The sequence below is a fragment of the Rhineura floridana genome, chromosome 6 (assembly GCF_030035675.1).
Source record: "Rhineura floridana isolate rRhiFlo1 chromosome 6, rRhiFlo1.hap2, whole genome shotgun sequence".
In the NCBI taxonomy this organism is placed as follows: domain Eukaryota; kingdom Metazoa; phylum Chordata; class Lepidosauria; order Squamata; family Rhineuridae; genus Rhineura; species Rhineura floridana.
The window spans coordinates 46,427,831-46,451,296 of record NC_084485.1 but is presented as its reverse complement, the minus strand read 5'-3'; the positions used below and the strand labels follow the sequence as shown (position 1 = coordinate 46,451,296).

Below are 23,466 nucleotides of genomic sequence, written 5' to 3'. Positions count from 1 at the left end.
TTCATGGCCGAGCAGGGACTAGAACATGGGTTTCCCCAGTCCAACACTGTTAACCACTAGACCATACTGGCCTCACGTACCCTACAGGCCCAGAGTCGTCCATGCAGAGCCTCAAGACACCAGTGTATTCACAGAGACCTTCCAGAATGGATCTCTGCTACCTTCATTGCACAATTATAAACTATAAAGGCCACCAGGTTGTCTGTATCTCACTGATAGTTTTCTTAGGATCTCTGCCATTATAATTGGCCACAGAAACAGAAATGGACACTGCCAGCAGAGAGAAGAAACAATAGTTAAAATTGTTCCCTTTCTTCTCCAATGAGAACACTTAAGTAGAACTGAGAGAACAGTTCGAACTGGACAGGACCAGCAGAGAGAAAAGAATAGTTCTAACTGGACACTATAAGCAGGAGAGCATGTGATAGCAAGTGAGCAGCTGTACCTGTGCCTCAGTGGAAGAAGGAAAGGTAGTTAATGTGGGAGAAGAAACTGGGGGAGAAAGAAAAAATGGAGGGCCCAGGGCATGCATATGGGTATGGGTGGTGCATTTTATTTAGAGGTGATTTGGGGAAATTACTTGCCTTCTGTGAAATGGATGTTAAGTTGGAGCAGAAGACTGTGGATTCAAAGGAGTGGCTTTATGTTTTGGGGCTCATTTGCCCCAACTTTTACTAAGATCCTCGGGGAAGTTACTTGTCTTTAGGCCTTTTATGAAATGAATGTTTTGTTTGCAGTAATAAATATTGGGATTGTTCACCCCCCCCCCCATGATAGCTATTTTGTGACTGGCCCCGCCCTGCCTCTTGCAGCCCTTTGTGGCAGGGTCCATGGCACTTCCTCAAAATTCCAGATGTGCCCAAGGGCCCAAAAAGTTGAAGACCCCATACACAGTTATTAACTTAATTATTGCTTTTACTGTTTTAAAGGCATATATAGAATTCAACTACCCACCCGTCTTGTAAGCCGCTCTGTCTGTAAATGTGTGCCTTTAAGAGAGATGGTTGATAAACACTGAAGAAGTAATGAAGTTTGTTTGTGAAAATGTCAGGAGCCCCACAGAAAGGGCGAGAAAGAGGAGAACTTTGAATGGAATGACAGTTCCAGTGACAGGCCTACAGGCACGCTGGACTCTGAAACCTCTCGCACCATGAACAGTGACAGCACCCCTATAGCTCCAATTACCAATGAGGAGGCTCATCCCTGTCAGGCAGTCCACCCCCTTCCATCGTCCACTTTGCCGCTGCCACTGTACAGCCCCCCTCTCTCTGACGGGGAAGATCTTGCTGAGGCAGAGCAGCCACTCTCGCCTCATAGATGGAGAGACTGTTCCGCTGGCAAGCCCAACACAGCTCCTCTGAGCAGCACTCATGTGTGCATGCGTTCTCAACAGTGACACTCAGTTCACACAAATAAGCTGCCCGCCCATCCTTACTTAAGTGTGGTGAGGAGGCGTGAATAGTTGCTGCAACGTCTTAGTGCAGTGTAGTCATGCCTAGTTACTCCTAGTAATGATGCTGAATTCTGTGTAATCTGATTCATGAAGAGCTTTGAACTGAAACTTTCTATTAAATCTACTAAAGAAAAGCACACTGTGATGCCCCTGTATTTATAATACTGTAAATATGGTAAGTGTGGGTTTATTAGAGTAAATGAGGTAAGTGGACTGAGTGAGAGGGGGGAGTACATGGGTTGGAATGTTGATGCGTGTTGTATTATGATTGGCTGGTTTGAGTGTCTGAAGGTATAAATGAAGGGGAAAAGTTGAGAGAGTTCAGTTGGTTGGTTTTGGGAGGCTTTTGTGGGGTGGATTGGATTAGGTGGGTAGTGAGGCAGGTTACTGACGACTAAAAAAAAGGAGTAATACATCTTATGAAACCACATGCTTGTTGACAATACCTTTAAGTAATCTTGTTATTCCCTGTGTATATAAATAAATATTTCTCGGTTTACCTAACTCCTGATCCTTGGCTGGGTTTATGTTTGGTATTATAAAAATACACACAGAAATAGGAACTAATTTGGTTGGTCCTATTTCTTAGCAGAGTTGTAAAAATACAAGCAGCAGAATGAGAATATAAACCAGCCCACCTTCCCTGGGTTTAAATAACAACAGGCACAATCCTTTAGGTAAAATAAAAGAATGTTTACTCACAACCTCTTCACATGTTCAGAAGAAGATAGGCTCTAGCTTAGAAGAAAGAAAAATATAGAAGTCTCAGTCCATCTTGGTGTTTGTAATGATGCTCTTAACAGAGAGCATCATACCATGCGGCTTCTCTCAAAGGTAGGAAGATCAGCAATGGAGAATATTCAAAAATCCCCCAGGACAAAGGAGGAGGAAGTCAGGTAACTAAACCCCACCCATTAGGAAGTTACATCATGGTAAACAGGTACATGGGATATTTCCCAAATATCCCTTAAAGTGACCATGCAATATTTGTTTACTCTTAACAGTTTACACAGACCAGAAGGGTGGGCAGGGCATATACCAAGGTTGGGAAACAGTATCAATGGTGGCAGGGGTGAAGAGATAGTGTAACATCATCAGGTATGCAGAGCAACCTAGGGCTGTATTCTTTATAGGCACAAAGATACAGGGGGGTTGTGGCCTGCAAGTGCACCCAGACACACAGTAGCAGTAAGCCAGGAGGAGACTAAGGCACAGTCTCAAGGCAATATTGTTTTACAGAGAGTGTCCGGTGGTGCTGCCTAGCTGTGGGATCTTGAGAGATCTTTGCTAGAGCTGGTGAGATAACCGTTTTGAGAGCAGGACCCTGAGGTGGGACCGTGACAAGGTGGTGACCACAGGAAGGGGCCTCACAAAGTGGTGGCAGGAGGTAGGATCCTGACACACACCTCCAAGTTCGTGTCTGACTTCAGTGGGTTCAGGTAGGCCAGAAAATAAACTCACAGTTTCTAAACATTTTTATAGCTCTATGGATTCTTTTAAGTTTGTCAGTTTCCGTAGCTAGTGGGGAATGCAGCTTCTGAAAGTTAAAATTGATAAAAACATAACTGCATTCAATAATGGTGCAAGAGAGACTTTGACTTCCCTACAGACCCTCTTGGATGTTGAGATCAGCAGATGGGGCTCTTTTGGTAGTTCTGCCCCCCCCCCGAAGCTTGGGTTATGGTGGTTTGGGAGAGGGCATTCTTTGTGGCAGTCCCTAAGTTGTGAAATTCCCTCCCCACTGAGGTACATCTGGCATATGCTGAAGACACACCTCTTTACCCTGGTTTTTGACACCAGAGACATGTACTTTTAGGACCCACCCTATTTGGGGATTTTAGGTTGTTTTTAAATTGTTTTTGATGTTGTATTTTAAAGTTGTTGTAACCCGCCCCAGGACCTTAGGTGATGTTGGATTTGTAATAATACAAATTTTAATTAACATTTTAAATGTAAGTAAGTAAGTAAGTTTATTATGGTCAACGACCAGAAAGATATATCATACGGACATAGACAGACATAGGTATTACAAAACAGGGTTAACTATACAGTAGCCACTAAAAGTATGCATATACAAGATATTTAGGCAGATGCTGCAAGGTGCAGCGGTCCCTGGCTTATAAGTACTTTGCATAACATTTTAAATGAAATTTTATTTGAAATCGGACTGAGATATCATCTAGCTGTTGTGTACAAATCTATTCTCAAAATGTCATGTCTCTATGTGATCTCAGAAACATTGGTTGGACAGACGGATGGATGGACAAACTGAATAATTATGCCTCTGTTTAAATAAATATGCTTAAAAAAATTAAATGCAATATATCTTTCAACAAGCCTTTTAAGTTGAGACCTATCCTAGTCTGCGTCTGTATTGGAATTGCTTTTTAATATGTTCTTAAACCTTCTTTTTAAAATGTTTTTAATCTTAGAAGATGGTCTGAAAGGTATTTTTAAGACATGTTTTTAAAGATGTTTTCTTTTAATGTGTTTTAAAGTTTTTAGTGCTTTTGTTTGCCGCCCTGAGCTCCTGTTGGGAGGAAGGGTGGGATATAGATCAAATAATAAATAAATAATAGGGGCAAAATGTTTCCCAGTTTACAAAAATAATTTAGCCTAGATCTGCCCTTGGGGTTTTGGGACGCTGATTGCCTGGTTTGCCTAGGGTGCCATTTGCTGGCAGCTAGTGTAGGGCCACCCCATGTCATATTTTTTTATTATTATTATTTGTAAGCCACCCTAAGTTCCAGCTTTGGGAAAAGGGCGGGGTAAAAATAAAGATAATAATAATAAATAATAATATAGAATTCTTAATTATGCAAAATGGGAAAGTTGCTAAGCATTGGCTATTTATGATTATGTAATCCTCCTCTTCCTCCTCATCAGAAAAATAAGCAATTATAAAGCCCTTCACCCAGATTATTTTAGTAACCTTTTCAACAACAACCCTGAAAGATAGGCAAGTATCTTTATCTCCATATTGCAGATAGGGGTGTTGAGAAAAAAGGGTTCTAAGCTCATCATGGCGGATAAAGGACAGGTGTTTCCTAGCTTACAGCTCTTTGATACCTCAACACACTAGCTTGTTAACCAAGCCTAACACAAACCTTTTTACTGACTGCATTTTAGCCACTGCAACTGTCTGTAACATGTAACTGCCATGATAAATGATTTGCATTAAGAAATGATTGATTTCATTTACAGTAGAAAACATAGCTTTCTGCTCACTTAACAGCCTAGTTCTATGAAGAGTTAATTTTTTAGTAGCTGCATAAGTGCATCTTAAAATGGGCTGTATGGCCCTTTTTAAGACAACAAGGCTGTAATCCTATTCTCACTTACCTGGGTGTAAGCCCCATTGAACTCAATGGGATTTACATTTAAGTAGACACATGTAGGAAATGCACTGTAAAACAATACCCCATATTTACTGCTGTGCTTGAATAGTTAGCCAGAGTAAAATGTCATATCCATTATGGATCAAGAAGGTGGGTGTTTCCAGATGGGTGTTTATTGTGAGATCAGTGCTCATGCATGCAGGTTTTTTGCAGCTTCCAAGCAATGTTGGTGGCACTGAAATGCCAGTTTATATTCTCTCCTGCCCCCCGTTTAATACTATTCCCGAGGAAACTCAGACAAGTTAAAGAAAATCCTTAATAGCCCACAATATTCAAGTGATGTGTCTCTAAGATAGCTGGAAAAGATGACAGTGATACAGACACCCTGACCCATTCTCCTCGTTAGAGGGGAATAAGGGAGGGGCATCTCTGTCTGTCTCCCTGCAGCAGGACTTTGTTGTTGTTATGTGCCTTCAAGTTGATTACGACTTATGGCAACCCTATGAATCAGCAACATCCAATAGCATCTCTTATAAACCACCCTGTTCATACCTTGTAAGTTCAGGTCTGTGGCTTCCTTTATGGAATCAATTCATCTTGTGTTTGGCCTTCCTCTTTTTCTACTCCCTCCTGTTTTTCCCACCATTATTGTCTTTTCTATGAATCGTGTCTTTTTATTGTGACCAAAGTTTTAGCTTCTAATGACAGTTCTGGTTTAATTTGTTCTAACATCCAATTATTTGTCTTTTTCGCAGTCCATGGTATGCACAAAGTTCTCCTCCACCACCACATTTCAAATGAGTTGATTCTTCTCTTATTTTTTTCCCACTTTCCAACTTTCACATCCATACATAGAGATCAGGAACAGGGCCAGCACCACGTATGCCGGGGCCCTTGGGTACCAGACTACCCTGGGCCCTGGCACACGCATGCCCCATCTACCTACCTACCAGGCAGGTGGAGGAGCCGGAGGTCGAGCGAGCAAGCGGGGGGGGGAGAGGGTGAGCGAGTGAGTGAGCAGGCAGGGTGAGCAAGGGAGCCAGCAGGGGCGGGGTGAGCGAGGGAGTGAGCAGGTGGGCAGGCAAGTGGCTGGGCAGCTCCCTCCCTGCGATCTGCTGCAGGGAGGCTGCTGCAGAAGGTGAGCCCTACTTCCCCACCATAACGAGTGGCCTTTGGGACAGTGGGCGGGCGAGCGAGCAGGCCGGCGGGCCAGTGAGCGGGTGGGGGGAGAGGGTGAGCAAGTAGGTGGGGGGAGGGCAAGCGAGGGAGCCAGAGGGGGTGGAGGGCGAGTGAGGGAGCCGGGGGGCAAGCGAGTGGGCGTGGGTGGGCTGGTGAGTGGGCAGGCAGCACCCTCCCTGTGATCCACGGCAACCTTCAGTGGAAGGGGAGTGCTACTCCCCAACCAAAATGAGGGGCCCTCAGGATGGCAGATGAGCGAGCGAGTGAGTGGACAGGGAGTGAGAGAGCCAGGTGGAGAGTGAGCAAGCGGGCAGCTCCCTCCCTGCAATCCGTGGCAGGCAGCCTGACTTTGGTGTTCAGTGATACATCTTTGCATTTGAGGACCTTTTCTGGTTCTCTCATAGGTGCCCTTCCCAATTCTAGCTTGACTATTGTCAACATTTTGGTTAATGACTGTGCCAAGGTAATGATTATCCTTGACAAGTTCAATGTCCTCATTGTCAGCTTTAAAGTTACATAAGTCTTCTGTTGTCATTACTTTAGTCTTCTTGACGTTCAGCTGTAGTCCTGCTTTTGTGCTGGGCCCGGCCTCCAAGAGGTCTTCTGTATCTTTAAAAGTTGTGTAGGGGGAAGGGAGAATTCCACCTTGTGGTTTTTCCCATTACAGTGTTGCAAGAACACCTGCACTTGGCTGACTTTCTCTTCTCCTAAAAATACAGGATCAGTCTCAGGCCTGAACCTGGCAACCCTAGTTATGAGAGAGGAAGAAAAAAAAATCTCTATCCACTCTCTCCATGCTATGTATAATTTTATAAACTTCTGTAATGTCACCTCTTACTCCCCTCTTCTTTAAACTAAAAAGCCTCAAATGTTGCAACCTTTCCTCATGATGGAGGTCAGGCATGTGGAAGGAATGAGGCATAATGGCAATTCCGCTTACTGCACTGCATAAACAAAATATCTACATGGTAGTGTTAAGCAATTCCTAAGATGTTTCCTAACTTGCTTCAGTGTCCTCAGCTCAGGTGTGTACCAAGCAGCTGCTTTGGAGCGATCCTGTCAGCTACCTAAGCTATTTTTGCATTCCAAAGATCAACCAGGCTTTCAACAAGAGCACCAATTATTCAAGCTGGAAAACTTTCCCACTGCTTTCTGAAATCCATCAGTCTATCAGCATCTAAGGATGGACAATTCAAATAGGTCTCCCACCTTCCTCTTTCAACAAGTCTTTTAAGTGGAAACCCTTATCCCAGTCTACATCTGTTGGGATTTTTTTTAGTTTCTTAAAAAATATATGTTTTAAATATTTATTTTTGAAGACCTTTTGTTTTTAAAATGTTTTTAGTGTTTTTGTTTGCCACCCTAGGCTCCTTCTGAGAGGAAGGGATAAAAATGTAAATAAAAATATTCTTCCCTGCCCTTTTTTGAATCTTTTCCAACTGTACAATATCCCTTTTGAGGTGAGGCAACCAGAATTCTACACAATATTCCAAATGTGGTCAGACTGTAGATTTGTACAATGGCATTATATTAGCAGTTTCAATACTTATCTTAATAAACCCTAGCATGGATTTTGCCTTTTTCACAGCTGCTGCAAATTGCGTTGACATCTCCACCCAGCTATCCACTATGACTCCGAGGTCTCGTTCCTGGTCAGTTACTGCCAGTTCAGACCCCATGGAAAGATCTTTTTGGAGCTCTTCAAAATCTCTTTTTGTTTTAACAATTCTGAACGATTTAGTATCATCAGCAAACTTGGCCACCTCACTGCTCACTCCTACTCTAGATCGCTTATGACCAAGTGAAAAAGCACAGGTCTCAATACTGATCCTTGGGGAAATTCCATTTTCTACATCCTTCCATTGGAAAAACTAGCCATTTATTTCTACCCTGTGCTTCCTAATGCATAGTTCCTGATCCGCAGGAGGGCCTCTCCTCTTATTCCTTGACCTCTAAGCTTACTCAGGAGTCTTTGGTGAGGTATACTTTTGAAAGCTTTTTGAAACTGTACTCTAATTTTTTGTTATGCCATGCCTCCCACACCAGCCACGCCATGACCACATGGCAGCCATTTTGTGACTGGGGCCCCTCCACACTCTCAAAATTCAAATGGTGCCCCCTAGTGACCTCTGAACTAAGCATTGTGTCGTATCCTGCTTTGTATAAAGACAAAACAATCTGAATAGAGGCAATGGATTTCTTTACAGATGTTAATTAACTTAGCACTACTCATTTGATTGTATTATCCAGTACTGTTGTAAAAGGTCAAGTACAATTATATGTGCATATGTATACACATACACCACACACAAAGATTGCAGTCATGCATGTGATGAAGTGGGCTTATGTCATAAGAAAATGTCAAATCTTTAAGATGTTATACAAGATTTTGGGTAGTTTTAACTGCCACATGCCTATACACTGCACATTTTAACAAGTTGTTTAAGTAGATACCTTTAACCCAGTCTGCATCTGTATTATGGTGTAGTGGTAAGAATGGAGGTCTGGGACCTGGGAGACCAGGGTTCAAATCCCTGCTTGGCCATGAAGGGTGATCTTGGGCCAGTCACTGTCTCTCAGCCTAACCTACCTCACAGGATTGTTGTGAGTATAAAATTGGAAGGAGGTGAACTATGTTTACATGCCACATTGAGCTTCTTGGAAGAAAGGCAGGATATAAATTTAACAAATAAATATGTAATGTTTTTATTGTTTTATTACTTCTTGTTTGCTGCCCTGGGCTCCTACTGGGAGGAAGGGCTGGATAGAAATCTGATAAATAAATAACGATATTGTCAATTTTGTTTTCAATACTTTTCCTAACGATCGGCACCATGGAATTCGCAGTAGCTGCACACCGGGTCGAAGTTTTTATCTATCGGGCGATACACAAGTGGGTCTTACTTCCGAGTAAGGACGTCTCGAACTTTAAAACTAATCTTACTTGAGGGTAACCCGCACTGAACACAGTGGGACTTACTTTCCTATTGATGATATGGTGGTGATGATGCATGGTCCAAAATGGATATTTCCCACTCATTGGTCTGCAGCCAACGCCTCCCTACTTAAGAGCCGCTCCAAACTTACAACGGGCAGACTCTTCCCCGCCTCCCGGGCGATACCCCGGAGCGCGCGCCGCTATGGAGCGAAAGGAAGTGCCAGAGGCGCTGAGTGACGTCAGCCGCAGGGGGCAGTGCCGGAGTGGAAGGCCTAGCGCTGCGCTGGCCGCAGTTGCTGCCTGGTCGCCTGCCGTTCTGTCTCTCCTGTCGTCGCTACCGAGGAGGACGCAACAAAGGGAAGGAGTCAATTCGAGCTCGGCAATGGTGGGCATCCCGGGAGCCTCCCAGTGTAAGTCACTCTTCTCCATACCAGGGGCTGTTTCCCTCTGTGCCACCGCCCTCTCCATGTCTCGCTCCCCGGGCCCCTCCAAGCCTGACCCCAGGCAGGCTCCTCAGAAATGCCCCCCCCCGAGTCCCGTGGGGCTCGAAGTGCGTGTGGGCTTACAGCCGAAGGACGCGGCTGGACTTATTTTTGAGCAGACGTGCCAAGGGATGGATGGAGGCTGCAAGTTCGCTCTCTCGTCTCACTCCAGTCGCTTCACAATCCCTACGTATCTCGCGCGCTCTTTTTCTTTCCACTTCTGGTTGTCTGCATCCTACTCTGCTTCTCCCTGCTCTTTGCTACCACCTAATACCCCCTACACTCCCTGAGATACCCTTTATCTTCTCCCTACTTCTTTATGACTGCAGTCCCTCAAACTCCTCTGCCCCAGTCCTACCTCTTTTCCCCGCGCCCCACCCTTCTGTCTTGCTCTTGCTCCCTGGTTATTTTCCCTTATATATATATATAAGGGAAATTATATATATATAATTATTTTACTGGTTGTTCCATATCAATGGTTCTTTCTTTCTTTCTTTCTTTCTTACTCTGTGGTCTGTTACCTTCTGGAAGCCCAAAGGCTGCTCCTTACCATCCCCATTATCTTTAGCCCGGAGCCTCTTATGTTTCTCTTACTCACTTTTTATTCCTCTCACCCTCCCTCATTTCATCTGTTAATAATCTAATTGGGATTTCTCTCTCTCTCTCTGTTGCCTTGATTGTGTGAGTGTGTGATCTGTTGCACAATAGGATTGAGATAGTGTTGGTCAAAAAGCAACTAGAAGGTTGCTCTTTTGTGTCCCAAAACGAAATCCTTATGTGGGGTCTGAGAAATCTGAACCCTTTTTTTGGGGGGTGGGGGAGACTATAAAGACTGGCAAGACAGTCCTTTGGGTTATAAGTTAAAGGATGCTTTATTTGCTTGGGAGTTCCACACAATGAACATATAATGGAAAATGTATTTATATTATAAATACAACCTTGAAACCATGACTGGAGCTGCCAGAGATTGAACCTGCATGCAAAACAGTTGCTCTACTAGTGAGCTGTGGTCCTTCCAAATTAACTTTTGAAGCTAACTACCCAGAGAATGCCCTTGCCACTGGAGCTCCCTTCTCTCTCTTCCCCCCCACCAAATTACAGAAAGTTGGGTGCTGAATCTAGTTTTATTGACGATCCATTGGTGGCTTTGAGTATGTAATGTGATCTTAATGTGATCTCAGAGATGTTACTCAGAAGGTAAGTCCAGTTAAGTTCATTGGGGTTCACTCCCTATTAAATGTGTATAGGATTGAAGCCATAGACATTTAGTGCAGGTTTTTCTCAGATTCAGAGTAATTTTTTCTTAACAACAACAAAACACCCCTGTAAGATTTTTCTTCCAAGTGCATCTTTTCCTCCATGCATCCTTATTCATTGCAAAGGAGATAGTGAGTTATCATGGCATTTCTTTTAGGATGGAGAAAATTGGAGGTAAATAATGAGAAATAGTTACAGTGCAATTATGTGTACATATCTAATAGATGCCAAGTAGTTACTATGGTGGCATAATTGGGTAAAATTTGGTATGTTTTTGCAAATGCATCTTTAGTATACGGAAAATGTATAAGTGCTTTGGGGGAAGAAAAGGTGTATTCAATGCTGTGTTGCCTGCCTTAGTGCAGGCTGTGAAATGGTTAGTAATAAGAAAAAGAGAGCCAGTGTGGTGTAGTGGTTAGAGTGTTGGACTATGACCTGGGAGACCAGGGTTCAAATCCCCACACAGCCATGAAGCTCACTGGGTGACCTTGGGCCAGTCACTGCCTCTCAGCCTGAGAGGAAGGCAATGGTAAACCACCTCTGAATACCGCTTACCCTAAAAACCCTATTCACAGGGTCACCTTAAGTCAGAATCGACTTGACGGCAATCCATTTCCATTTTTCAATAAGAAAAAACCCAACAACGCAAAGTGTTAAGACATTGGATGGTGACGCACACATAGAGACATCTCTGGCTACCCTGAGCTCCTTCTTGGAGGAAGGGTGGGATATACATTTAATAAATAATAATAATTTCCGATTACTGTGAAATTTACACTAAATCTCACCGTTCCATGGAATGGTTTAGTTTACAGCCTTGCATGCCTGGGGTGAGGAATCTGGCCCTTCAGAAGTTATTGGGCTCCAGCTCCTATCAGCCAGTGGTTGGGGATTGAGAGCTGTGTCCCTCCAGATGATATTGGGCTACAGGTTCACCATTTCCTATTGCTTATTGTCACAATGATTAGTTTTTAGTGTCGCTCTTGCCCAACTGTGCAGGTTTGGAAGGAATATGCACGTCCAATGTTTCTATCACAATGTTCATGCCACTTTGACTATTAGTACTTTAAACTTCTTGGTTTTAACCTAGCTTTTAAACGAGTGTTTCTTCCTGGTAACATTCTTTTTGGCGGGATGTGGGGTGGGATGTTGTACAACTTCTCAAATTATCCCACAACAGAGCAGTTTCTTGTGATTTGATCCAGTGAACTGCTGTACTGAGGGATGCTTCATCTCCACACTGGCAACAGTGCAGTATGTTTCTTTACTGCTGCTACAGAGGTGCTTCTCTTCTGACCCCAGTATAGCCATTGTACTGCTTCAGTATAGCCACTGTACTTTAGGTGACCCTAAAGCAGGTGTGGGAAACTGGATCCTTTCTTTTCCCCCACTCCCTGCAGGTGAACTTCAACAGGTGGACAGGGCTACAAGGTTGGTTGTAGAGTTTGGTGGTCTGTATCTATATCTTTTGGACTTCCTTTTGATCCCTTGTCTTTTTTTCTCAGCAGGAAAATGCTATATTAGAATTTATCAGTAAATTTGATGCTGTCTGTTTGGTGTTAGTTGAGGGGGAGTTGGGGGTTTTCTCTCACTACAGGGGCTAACTGGTGTAACAAAGCTAGGAAGATATAATGTTATCACCTGTTTTGAATAGTAATTGTGCTTATCTTATATAGGTAGACTTCAGACTTTCAGGATCTACTTCATTTTTTTTTTTTACTAGAACGATGAGGTCCACCAGCTAGACCAGGTGCAAAATAGTAGCTCAGGTGGGCAAACATGCATGAAAAATTAAGGAAGAGGGTGCCTTAAATTCATGAGAGAGTGTTCTCTCTCTTTCAGCAATTTATTTTGGGGTGAAATAGGCGGGCTTTTTAGTTTTTATTAAGACATTGAAGTCTGGACACTCTTGCCAGTCTACTGTTAATCACAGAGCTCTCTCTGTAGATCCACCTTAATCTTCTGTGCACTCCTGTTGTATATATTTATACTTAACAATGAATTGTGATAAACTGCTCTCTAACTCATTCACACACCTGGTAAATGAACTCTATCCCATGCAAGTTTGTGCCACAATACATCTATATACTTTGCTATATACTTTGCTTTTTCTTCAATAGACTTTAACGCAGCTATCCCTCTGGAAGTTCTTGCACACATTCCTAAAAGTTCAGAACAATGACTGCAGCCTTGCTTTTTGCAATGCATTTTCAGTTCAGTCAAACCACATCTGTTTCTCACTACTTTGTGTATTCCATCCCAACATTCGCAAAAGCATTCCCATTTCTGTTGTGGCTTGTTTTACCATAGTGTTTTTCTTTGTTCGTGCAGTATTCTGATCCATATGGTGTTAAATGGCTTTTTTCTATGCTGTGCAGGATAACCATGTGTGTAAAGAAAATTCAGAGAACAGTAGTAAAAGAAGAGGGGAGCTAAAAATATGATTGAATATATTGGCAAATTTTCTTCTCAGGTTTGTTGGTGCCCCTCTTATTATCCCTGTGAATTCATTTCACTTAAGCTCTGTGTGTGCACTTCGTTACCCTGTATCCCTATCCCTGTCCCTTCTGTTACAACTACATATTAATGTGCTTTCCACATTTCTTGTTAAATTGTTTGCTCCCCTTTTATGAGTAAGTGGCATGAGGCTCTCAGAGGTCTGATTATGCAGTTTGGCTGTGGTCTGGAGTTCTCTGGTGCTTTGTTTCTTTTGTATCTTGTTGGAAACAAGATTGTGAACTTAAACTGTGGGTTTGATCCAGTCCTTCATGTTTCCTAGCAGCTGGCTCCAAGTCTACTTCAAATAATCACAAAAATATCTTCTGCAAGGGCCATATCCTAGTTCACTTTCTTAAGCAATGTGTTAAAAAGTGTATCTGCCAAAGGTCCTGAGATGTATGTCGAGAAAACAACTGCAGGCCCATGAGTTGTTGCCAGTAGACAGATAACACAAACTCTACTTCTCTGTGTCATCTGAGGCTGTCTACGTCCTGGATTGGTGCTTGGATGCACCGAATGAGGGGAAATAAGCTGATTCTTACAAGGTGGAGGGGGTGAGTGCTTCCCAAGTGTGGGAATTATGTAGGCTGCCTGTTCTAGATGGGGTTGCACTTCCTCTGAAGTAGCAGATGCATAGTTTGGGAGTGCTGTTAGATCAGCACTGTCACTGGAGGCTCAAGTGGCTTCTGTGGCTAGGAATGTCTTTTGCCAGCTTCAGCTAGTTTACCAGCCATGACCGTTCCTGGACAGGATACCTTGGCCACAGAGACCCATGACAGGATTACTGTTATGTGTGGGGCTGACTTTCAGGCTGGTCCATAACTTGCAGCTAGTGCAAAATTTAGTGGTGAGGCTGCCATGTGACGCAGCCTATCGGTAACATATGATATCCAATCAGAAAATATTGCACTGGTTGCCAGTTTGCTACTGAGCCAAGTTCAAAATATTTATGCAGTCTTATAAAGCATATGCAACTTAGGGGTGGGTGGATACTTGAAGTAGCACCTTTTCCTATGTAAACCTGCCCATGCACTAAGATCTATGGAGGAGGTTGTTATGCAGTGACCCAAGGGAGGGCCTTCTTGGTGGTGGTGCCTTGGCTATGGATTCTTATGAACTTTTTGGCTCCAGCTGAAGACACCTATTCACCCAGGCATTTGCTGAATAGTAATGCCTGAGCTGTTGGTTTATTGTGTTAGTTTTTTGATAATTAAGAGCAGATACGTATACTTTTCTTTTTATCATATAGTATCCAATGAAGTAGTTCTTTTTAACATTCTTTTTATTCAATTTCTTAAATGTACAAATCAGTTTTTTCACAGAAATAGATACCTACTACAATGTACTAACATGTATAACGTATACAAACAAAGCATGTATCCATATATAAATTTTAAAAAATCACACCGACAAAAAGAAAAATGATTCAAAATTATGTTTTAAAAAGAGGAGAAATAAATAAATAATATTAAATTTTAAAAATTCAAATTGTTTTAGTTAGTAACAGAACTTTGTTGTGCAAGGATTTCCATTTGTGCAGTGGACCTTCCCCTCCCCCCTCTCTCCCTGTGTACCCCCATGCCCTTTTCAAATCTGCTCTGGAGGGTTGAGAGGACCCAGAGTTCTGTTGTACAGCCAAAAGTCCTTTGGGTAATGGAACCGCTTTGTTGGATGCCACTCGTTTTGTTATGTGCCTTCAAGTCGATTACGACTTATGGCGACCCTATGAATCTGCGACCTCCAAGAGCATCTGTCATGAACCACCCTGGTCAGATCTTGTAAGTTCAGGTCTGTGGCTTCCTTTATGGACTCATTATCTGTATTGTATTTAAACTTGGATAGGTCAACATTTTTTAATGTACTCTTTTCACAGATTGGTATTGTACTGAAGAGTAGGTAATAAATGTCTTAAATAAATAAGTTCTGTAGTCCTACAGTCAACTGACCAGCTTTGGGACAGCGGTATGCTAACCATATCTGAACAGTGTATTTCCTTTTCCCTTTCTCTCTCTGCAAATGAACAGTGCTGTTTTGACAAATGGGAAGAAAAATCAGTGAATATTATTGGGCTTTAATGCAAATGGCATCTTATTTGTATTGTGTTCTTCCATTGAGAAACTTCAAAACAACCCTGTGAGGTAAGTTAAGCTGACAGATAGTAACTTACCCAAAGTTAGATTTCCTATACCCAAACCCAGCATTCTATTCTCCACACCACACTGGCTTATTTGTGAGTATATTTCTATTTATGAGTTTATTTGAATAGATATGCAAAAATATTGTCCTCTCTAAAAAAAAATGTGAGGTAAGTTTGGAAGCACAGACACTGCCTTTGGAGATGTTTTGTTTCTTGATGACAATGAATTCTCATGCAGTAATGGTGGCTGAAAAGATAATGCCCCTGGGCTCAGAATGCTATCCTTTGTAAAATATCCAGAAAGAGTAAAGAGGAATTTGAAAGGTGTTTCATTTGTGATGCGGATGTCTCTTAGTCTTGCTGCTTGAATAAGAATTTGCGGTTTAGATGCATGACCATTGTTAGGATATAACTGTGTTCTTTGTTGAAGAGTATTGGCACATGATTTTTCTGTTTAGCTGCTTAACCACAAGAACTTTTTTTTAAAAAAGTGTTCCTTATAGTGCAATGCTGTGTTAGGGGATTATTTGACCTTCTTTGTTGGGAAGGGAAATGTTGACTGTCTCCAGGGTTGGGAAGCTGTGATGCTAATTGCTAAAGGAGAGGAGGGAGCTTTTTTTACCCTCTTGGGCAGAGGGTGCTTGCTTTGTTCCTCCAACACTAGGGACTGAGAACTGCCCCCAGTCCTGTGGCTTCTTAAACGGGCCCTTTCTGCTGCTGACACCTTAAGTCAGAGGATGCTTTCACTCTCTTCTTGTTAGGAATAGATTTTAAGAATGGCTTTTTTTAAAAAAACCACGTACTTTTTGTTTCAATTTATTTGCCAACGTGACAAAGAAAAAAGAAATTAATATTAATAATAAATAGGAATGGATTATGAATTGCTTTTTAATCAGGGCTGTGGAGTTGGTACGCCAAACCTTCAACTCCGACTCCTCCATTTTTCTACTGTCCGACTCCACCCAAAATTGCTTCCAACCCCACAGCCCTGGAAAGGGCTGTAAATGTCTTTTTAAATTGGAAGTTCTCATAGGAGCATTTTTATCGCTGCCTGAATATGCGCTGATCTTGGCATCACAGCATTTGTCTTCCTCTGGGTCCTGTGTCATACACTGACACACAGAATGTTTTCCATCTTGAGTTATGGTGAAATGCTCAACTACAGCTGACTTCATGGGAAGCTTCTTTGACATTTTGAATTTATATTTTAAAAAAATTGTCAATCAAAATTTATTTTGAAGTCTGAGTCGGTACATTTCTTCCGACTCCACCCAAAATTGCTTCCAACTCCAACTCCACAGCACTGTTTTTAATTATACAATTGTTTTGAATTATAGGGAGACGTTTGAATGATGTCGAGTTGTATCCAGTGCTATTTCTACTCAGAGTAAAGCCATTGAAAATAATGATCATGACTAACTTGGGTCTGTTACTTTCATTGGATCTACTCTGAGTAAAAACGTAGTTGGATATCTCATGTTATTGATGTATTTATGTATCTTTTAAGAAGCCCTCGTATTTCTGCTTCTTTTCAGCTGTGTTGTACTTTCAAGCTATACTCCAAAAATTGTGAAGGCTATGAATCTTTATAATGAATGTTTTGAGTCTCATGAATGATAAATACCTTTCCTAAAGAGACTAATTTTCCACTTAGGCTAACTGATACTTACTTGGGTGTAATGTTGCTTATCGGTGTGCAAATCACTATGCATATTTTCTTCTTGGATTGGCAAGATTCACTTGAGATACTAATTCCTAAGAGCAGCCTTAAACTAGTTAGAGTCTCACCATGACTCTTCAGAAAGTAGAAAGGTTGGCATAAGTGCAAGGAAGTTCATCCATACTGCCATGTATACTAGATTGTGTGTGTGAAAAAGTTACTGTGCTAATTTATTGTAAGCTTTCTCATATGTGCAGCAATAGTTTTTTGATAAACTAGTTATGGAATGGTATTCAAATAGTCTGAGTAACAAGGTACTCGCATAGATAGTAATGTCATTGAGAAACCATTGAAAATATTGGTATATGCTAGAGAGAGATTGTGTAAACTGATTCTTTTATTTATATTTATTCAAATTTTATTCCGTCCTTCTTCCCAAAGGTGCCCAGTTTTGTTTCTTCAATGTTGAGAAGTTCAATTCAGTGAAGCAAGGCAGACACTGAGGAATTTATTCATTAACAAAAAATGACAACATGTTTTTGCTGATGGAGAAGTAGCCTAAAGGCTGGTGCCAACACTAATGTACAAAGAGACTCAAAACACCCAGTAATCAAAGTAGTTGCCAAATGAAGGTATGTAAAAACTGTGATTTCCACCACCACACCTTTTGAGGGTGTGGGTGGGATAATTGCACTGTGCCAAACTGATTTTAAAAAACAACATTCATAAAACAGTGGGGGTTTCTCTTCTGCTCGGCTTTCCCTTCAGTTTATGCAGAAGATATGAAACCCACTGTTTTATTAATATTTCTTTCAGTCAGTTTGGCACAGTGCAATAGCTCTATGCCACTGTTCTCACACATTTTCAATCTGAATCATTCTTATAAACTTGGGGATCAGTGCAACCCCCGGGCTGGCAGTGGCAGGGCTTGATGGAGTGGCATAGCTGCTTCTGCTCCCACAGCACTGCTGCTTGGGCCAGCTAGGACAGAAAGTGAGGGACGGGAGGGACCAATACCTCCCAGGCTGGTATTGTGAAGATCTATACTGGTATCGATCAGGCCAGTTGTCATTTATTTATTCATACATACACACATACCCCACCTTTCTTTCATCATAGAACCCAAAGCAGCAGGATCAACATAGGATTGACAATTTTGGTTTGCATTTTGATCCTGTGTTGGTCTGCCTCTGCTCCTGAAATGCCACATTCCAAGGATTTTTGCTAGCAGGGAAGTCACCAGCAGTCGCTTGTGTTTGCCCACTGTTTGGACTCTTGCATTGAAATTCTGCTTGCTCTTGGAGGTCCCCTGCTGACAGCATTTTCACCCTGTCCAAACTCCCTTCTGCACGGTGGACTGGGGGCTTAGATTATTCTGCCTCCCTGCCTTCCAGGAGCCCCCATCCCACATCAGGTATCAGTTGGATAGGCAATGTATGGATGCTGAGCTGCTTCACATGTCATGGTGAGCCACAGTGAGCAATAAACCATGGCTTACTGTGAATGAGCAGTATGGAGAAGGGACATAGCTCAGTGGTGGAGCATCTCCTTTGCATGCAGAAGGTCCCAGGTTTAGTCCCTGGCATCTCAGGGGAGGACACCCTGTCTGAAACACTGGAGAGCCGTTGCTAGTCATTGTAGACCAGTGTTCTTGAACGTTGGGTCCCCAGAAGTTGTTGGACTACAACTCCCATCATCCCTGGCCAGCTTGGCCAGTGGCCAGGTATGATAGAAGTTGTAGTCCAACAGCACGACTCAGGGAGCACATCGACTCCACTGGCTCCCAATTTGCTTCCAGGCCCAATTCAAAGTGCTGGTTCTGACCTTTAAAGCCCTAAACGGCCTTGGACCAATATACCTGAGGGACCACTTACGCCCATATGTACCTGCCTGGGATTTAAGATCATCTGCCTTTGGTCTCCTCTGCGTGCCTGGAGTGAAAGACGTTAGACTGACAGGCACGCGGGGGAGAGCTTTTCCATCTGTGGCCCCCAAGCTTTGGAACACCCTACACCAAGAAGTCCGCTCTGCTCCCTCCACGATAGTTTTCCGGAGACTTCTGAAAATGATCTTGTTCCGGAGAGCCTTTGGGAGGGACTGAAGGTAGAGCCTGACACTGATTTTATGATTTTATGCCTTCTGTGTTAAATTTTACCCTTGTAGTCCCCTTTAGTACCACTCCCTATATATTTGTATATATGTGTGTATGTATATAGATATATATTGTATTTTATGTATCTTATTTTAATGTTTTTGTGATTTTATTGTTTATAATGTTATTATGTACGTGTTTGATTTTATTTTTGTAAGCCGCCCTGGGTGCCCTATTTTAGGGTAGAAGGGCGGGATAGAAAGATTTTAAATAAATAAATAAAACCATCTGGGGACCTAAGGTTGAAAAACAGTGGTATAGACAATTCTGAGTTAGGTGGACCAATGGTCTGATTTGGTGTAAGGCAGGTTCTTATGCTAGCTCATTTTTGTTTCCGGAGAAATAAGCCATGAGTAATAGTTTGTATGTACCCAGGCCTTTTAGTTTCCCCCCCCTTCTAGCTCCAGGCAATTGAGCAGTGTGAATTACTGGTTCATGGTGTCCCATAAACTATGGCTAAGTGTGACGTGCAGTCTGACTGTTGTCCACATCAGCATGAATGCTACTAATGGAACACAAGAATCTGTGGATGGGGCAAATTGTTGTTAAAGAGGCTGGTGTGTACTACCATTTCCCTTGCCTGTATTGCTTTCTGATCCTTGTCTGGCAACTCTAGGCATTGACCTGGAGGATAAGATCTGAGCATTCCTTCCCTGTAGCTGGTGCTTGGGAGTTCCCACTCAGGATTCCCTCTTTCCTCCTGAAATCTTAAGCTGCTGCTTGTTTCTGAGCAGCAATGAAACATTGTTTGATCCTAGCATTTGTGACACTCCCCTCTTCTATGTCTTATCACCCCCCAGGGAGTCCTGACCAACTGTTTGAAAACCTAGACTTGTATAGTGATTTGTTCCACTAACCCTGTGTAGAATTTAGAAAAGGATGCTGTTTTAAAACTACTTTCCAAATCATTTTGAGGTAGGCAGAAATATGATGTGCTCAAGCCATTGTTGTGTTTGAGATGACTTGTAGTTTGTTCACACATTACATTTATGATGGAGATTATCTTTTGGGTTACCAAAGAGTCTGGTGTCATAACATAAGAAAAACCCGGCTGGATCAGGGCAATTTAGTCCAACATTCTGCGATAATCACTAGAACATGTTACAGCGAATTTCACTGTTTTTGCGCTGTGTGAAGAAACACTTTCTTTTGTCTTTCTTTTGTCTGCCCTGACTCTTCATCTTAAGAATATAAGAAGAGCCTGCTGGATCAGACCAGTGACCCATATAGTCCAACATCCTATTCACACAGTGGCCAACCAGATGCCTCTTCTTTGAATGACCCTGAACTCTTCCCTTCTAGAGGGAAGAAAAACCACGCATAATTTTCTATATCTCTACCATGTCTCCACTTGTTTGCCGCTTTTCTAAATCAAAAAGCCTCAAATGTTAACTTTCCCTGAAAGGGGATTTGCTGCTGCCCTTTTATAATTTTGGTTTGTATTTGACTAAACACATTTGTCTGTTATAATTCCAACTGCAGTGATACAGTGAATGTATATTGAAAGTTGGGATGTTTCAGGTGGTTCTGAAACTGCTGCTGATTTTTATTTTAGCTTTCCTGCCCTAATAGGGTCAATACTTTTGAGTTCATCCAATTCTTCTGTTTGATCTGCTAATATTAGTTCTAAACTAATATAAATATATTGGCTTTATACTTTGTGGGTCTTGATAAGGGCAAAAAAAGAGAGGAATATTAAATTTGGCTTACTGGTTCAATCAGCAAACAAAAATAAATCAATTTTATTGGCAGTCCATCTTGGGTTCTCTTGGAGGAGATGGATTATCTAGACGCTTTTCAATCTGTCCTGTGTCCTGGTTTTGACACAAAAAATGTACCTCTAATGCAGGTATGGAGAATGTTTGGCCCTCAGAAGTTGCAGAACTACAACTCCTTTCATCCCTGGCCATTGGCCATGCTTGCTGGGGCTGATGCGAGTTCAGCAACATCTGGAGGACCAAAGGTTCCCAACCTTTGTCTTAATGGTTGGCTGCTGTCAGGAACAGAGATGGGGGAGTACAGCCATGTTGATCATTCATGGTCTCTCTAGGCCTTTTAATACCATTGAACATCCTGGATTGGCTCTGTGAATTGGAAGTTGGAGGCATGGTGTTGCAGTGGTTTGCAACAGGATTGTTTCCTAAGAGTTGCACTGGGGGGCTTCTGCGCAACCCCTTTGGCAGGTTTTATGGGTCCCACAGGTTCCATCCTGTCCTCTGGGATATTTAACACTTAATGTAAAGCTACCAGGAAAGAGGTCATCAAGGGATTTAGAATGAAATGTCACAAATAAGTCAGGTAAAGTTGGGGAAGTGTTGAACTGGTGCCTGGATTTGACAGAGGGCAGGTTGAAGGGCCAGTACACTTAGGCTTCATCCTGAAAAGATTAAGGTAGGTGGTTCTTTCAATGACATTGTATTATCATTGGATGGAGTTGCAATCTTCTGAAGGAGCAGTTTTTCAGCTTGCAAGTGGTGTCTCCTAGACCTGTCTTTGGAGTGCGTTTTACTAGCTTTGACTTCTTCTCCAGCAGTGACCACTCTTGGACTGAGATATCTGGCTGCCAGGTAGCCATCCTCTTGTAACATCCCATCTGGATTACTGTGATGTGTTATACATAAGGCTGCCTCTGAAAACTGCTTAGAAGCTTAAGTTAGTGCAGAATGCAGTAGCCAGTTTTGTCTGGCACTGTTTACTTGGCTTGCATCTTGCCAGTCTTGAAATAATTTTATTGGCTGCCTGTTTGCTTCAAGTCCCAGTTAAGAACCTGGTGCTTACCTTTTAAAGACCTAAATGCCTTGGGATCCAAGTACTTGAAGGTGCACTTACTTCCATAGCAACCTGCTTACATGCTAAAGTCATTGGCTGATACCTCTCTCCAAATAACCATCCACTTTGGAGATGAGGCTTTTATCCAAAAGGGACTTTTTTGGTAGTGGTGCTTCATTTACAGAACTAGGTATGTTGCTGACTTCTAGGTATTGAGCAAACACCTTTTTTTAATTCACCCAGGTATTTTAAAACATTTTTACTATATTAGTATTTTATACAGCTGGGATAGCACAGTGGGTTAGAGAGCCTGGCCGGGAGTCCAATGTCTGTGAGTTCAAATCCCCGCTCGTGTCTCCTGGGCATCAAGGGCCAACTCAAGATCACCCCCACAGTGAGTGGCTCAGGGGTTACATGCCCTGCCACTTGTGCAGCTGTGGGCAAGCTGCATAGTCCCAAGGAGCCCAGTTGCCCCCCATCTGGCAGTTGCGGACAAGGAAGGGCTGGCTTGTGTAGCTGTGGCAAGCTGAGGCCATAGTCAGCTGGGGAGGACAAGCCTCAGAGAGAGGCAATGGTAAACCCCTCTGAATACTGCTTACCATGAAATTCCTATTCATAGGGTCACCATAAGTCGGGATCAGCTTGAAGGCAGTCCATTTACAGTTTCCAGTATTTTATACTCTGACCTCCCCCTGTTTCTGTTAGTTCCTGTCAGCTCTCTCGAAATGTAGATGCCTTTAAATAAACACAGACAAATTGGAAGAAGATAAGTAGCATTTCTTTTTCTTTAGATTTATGCATAACCCTATCTCTGGTAACAATTTCTTGTTCATTGTAATAACCCTGGTAAGTTGCCATTATTCTCTTGGAAATTGCAAACTGCATTGGGTATTACTTCTTGAATACCTAATAAGTTTCAAACACTGTGAAATAATAACAGATGCAGGGTTGTGGTGGTGAGAGATTACTTACCTAGGCTTCCTACTTAGTTGAAGCCGGTAGAGAAAGGAGCAAGTGGGTCATGCTTCTGTTTTAATCAACTTCTATAAAATGCAAAGCAGGGGTCTTGTGGCAACCTATGGAATCTGCTGCCATGAGATGTGGTGATGGCCACTGACTTACATAGTTTTCTAAAGGGGGTTAGATGTATTCATGGAGGATAAGCCTACAAGAAGTCAATTGGGCTAGTTGATTAATCTGTTCAAATGTTACAAGTGATTTTGTGATGTTAGATGGCTATCAATCATGGGACATAATTAAAAAATTCTTGTGTCTAAACAAATATTTGTAGTAGGTCTTTCTAATACATTAAAATGTATTATATATAAAATAACTAGCATACATAACTTTGTATAAAATAATCATATGTAACAATAAAATATCTTGGTACTAAACAAATCCCATTTAATACATGTAAGTATAATATATATATATAAAAAACAACCATAAAACCTTGTATAAAACAATCATGTACTATAATCAAATGTCTATTTGCTGAACAAATCCCAAACACGCTTCAACCATTTCTGGTCGTCTTCAGTGGGAGTACTGAATTTTTATCAGCAGAGTGCTATTGTGCTCCTTTGGCATTCCTGGGTTATA

At 42.2% G+C, this 23,466-nt stretch overlaps 1 protein-coding gene across 4 annotated transcripts in view; it reads left to right on the top strand.

Annotated features, from left to right (window-relative positions):
• CBFA2T2 (CBFA2/RUNX1 partner transcriptional co-repressor 2) overlaps window positions 1-23,466 on the top strand; it is a 134,219-nt gene that overhangs the window by 4,336 nt on the left and 106,417 nt on the right. For 2 of the 4 annotated variants that reach the window (XM_061631655.1, XM_061631654.1), the window contains exon 1: window positions 9,056-9,318. The exons of 1 other annotated variant lie outside the window; for it this stretch is intronic. In XM_061631655.1, coding sequence (XP_061487639.1) covers window positions 9,111-9,318 — 208 coding nt within the window. In that variant the 5' untranslated portion in view covers window positions 9,056-9,110. Of the gene's footprint in view, window positions 1-9,055; window positions 9,319-15,170; window positions 15,285-17,384; window positions 17,576-23,466 lie in introns of those variants that run through there. One more of the 4 variants, XM_061631657.1, reaches the window with a different exon arrangement.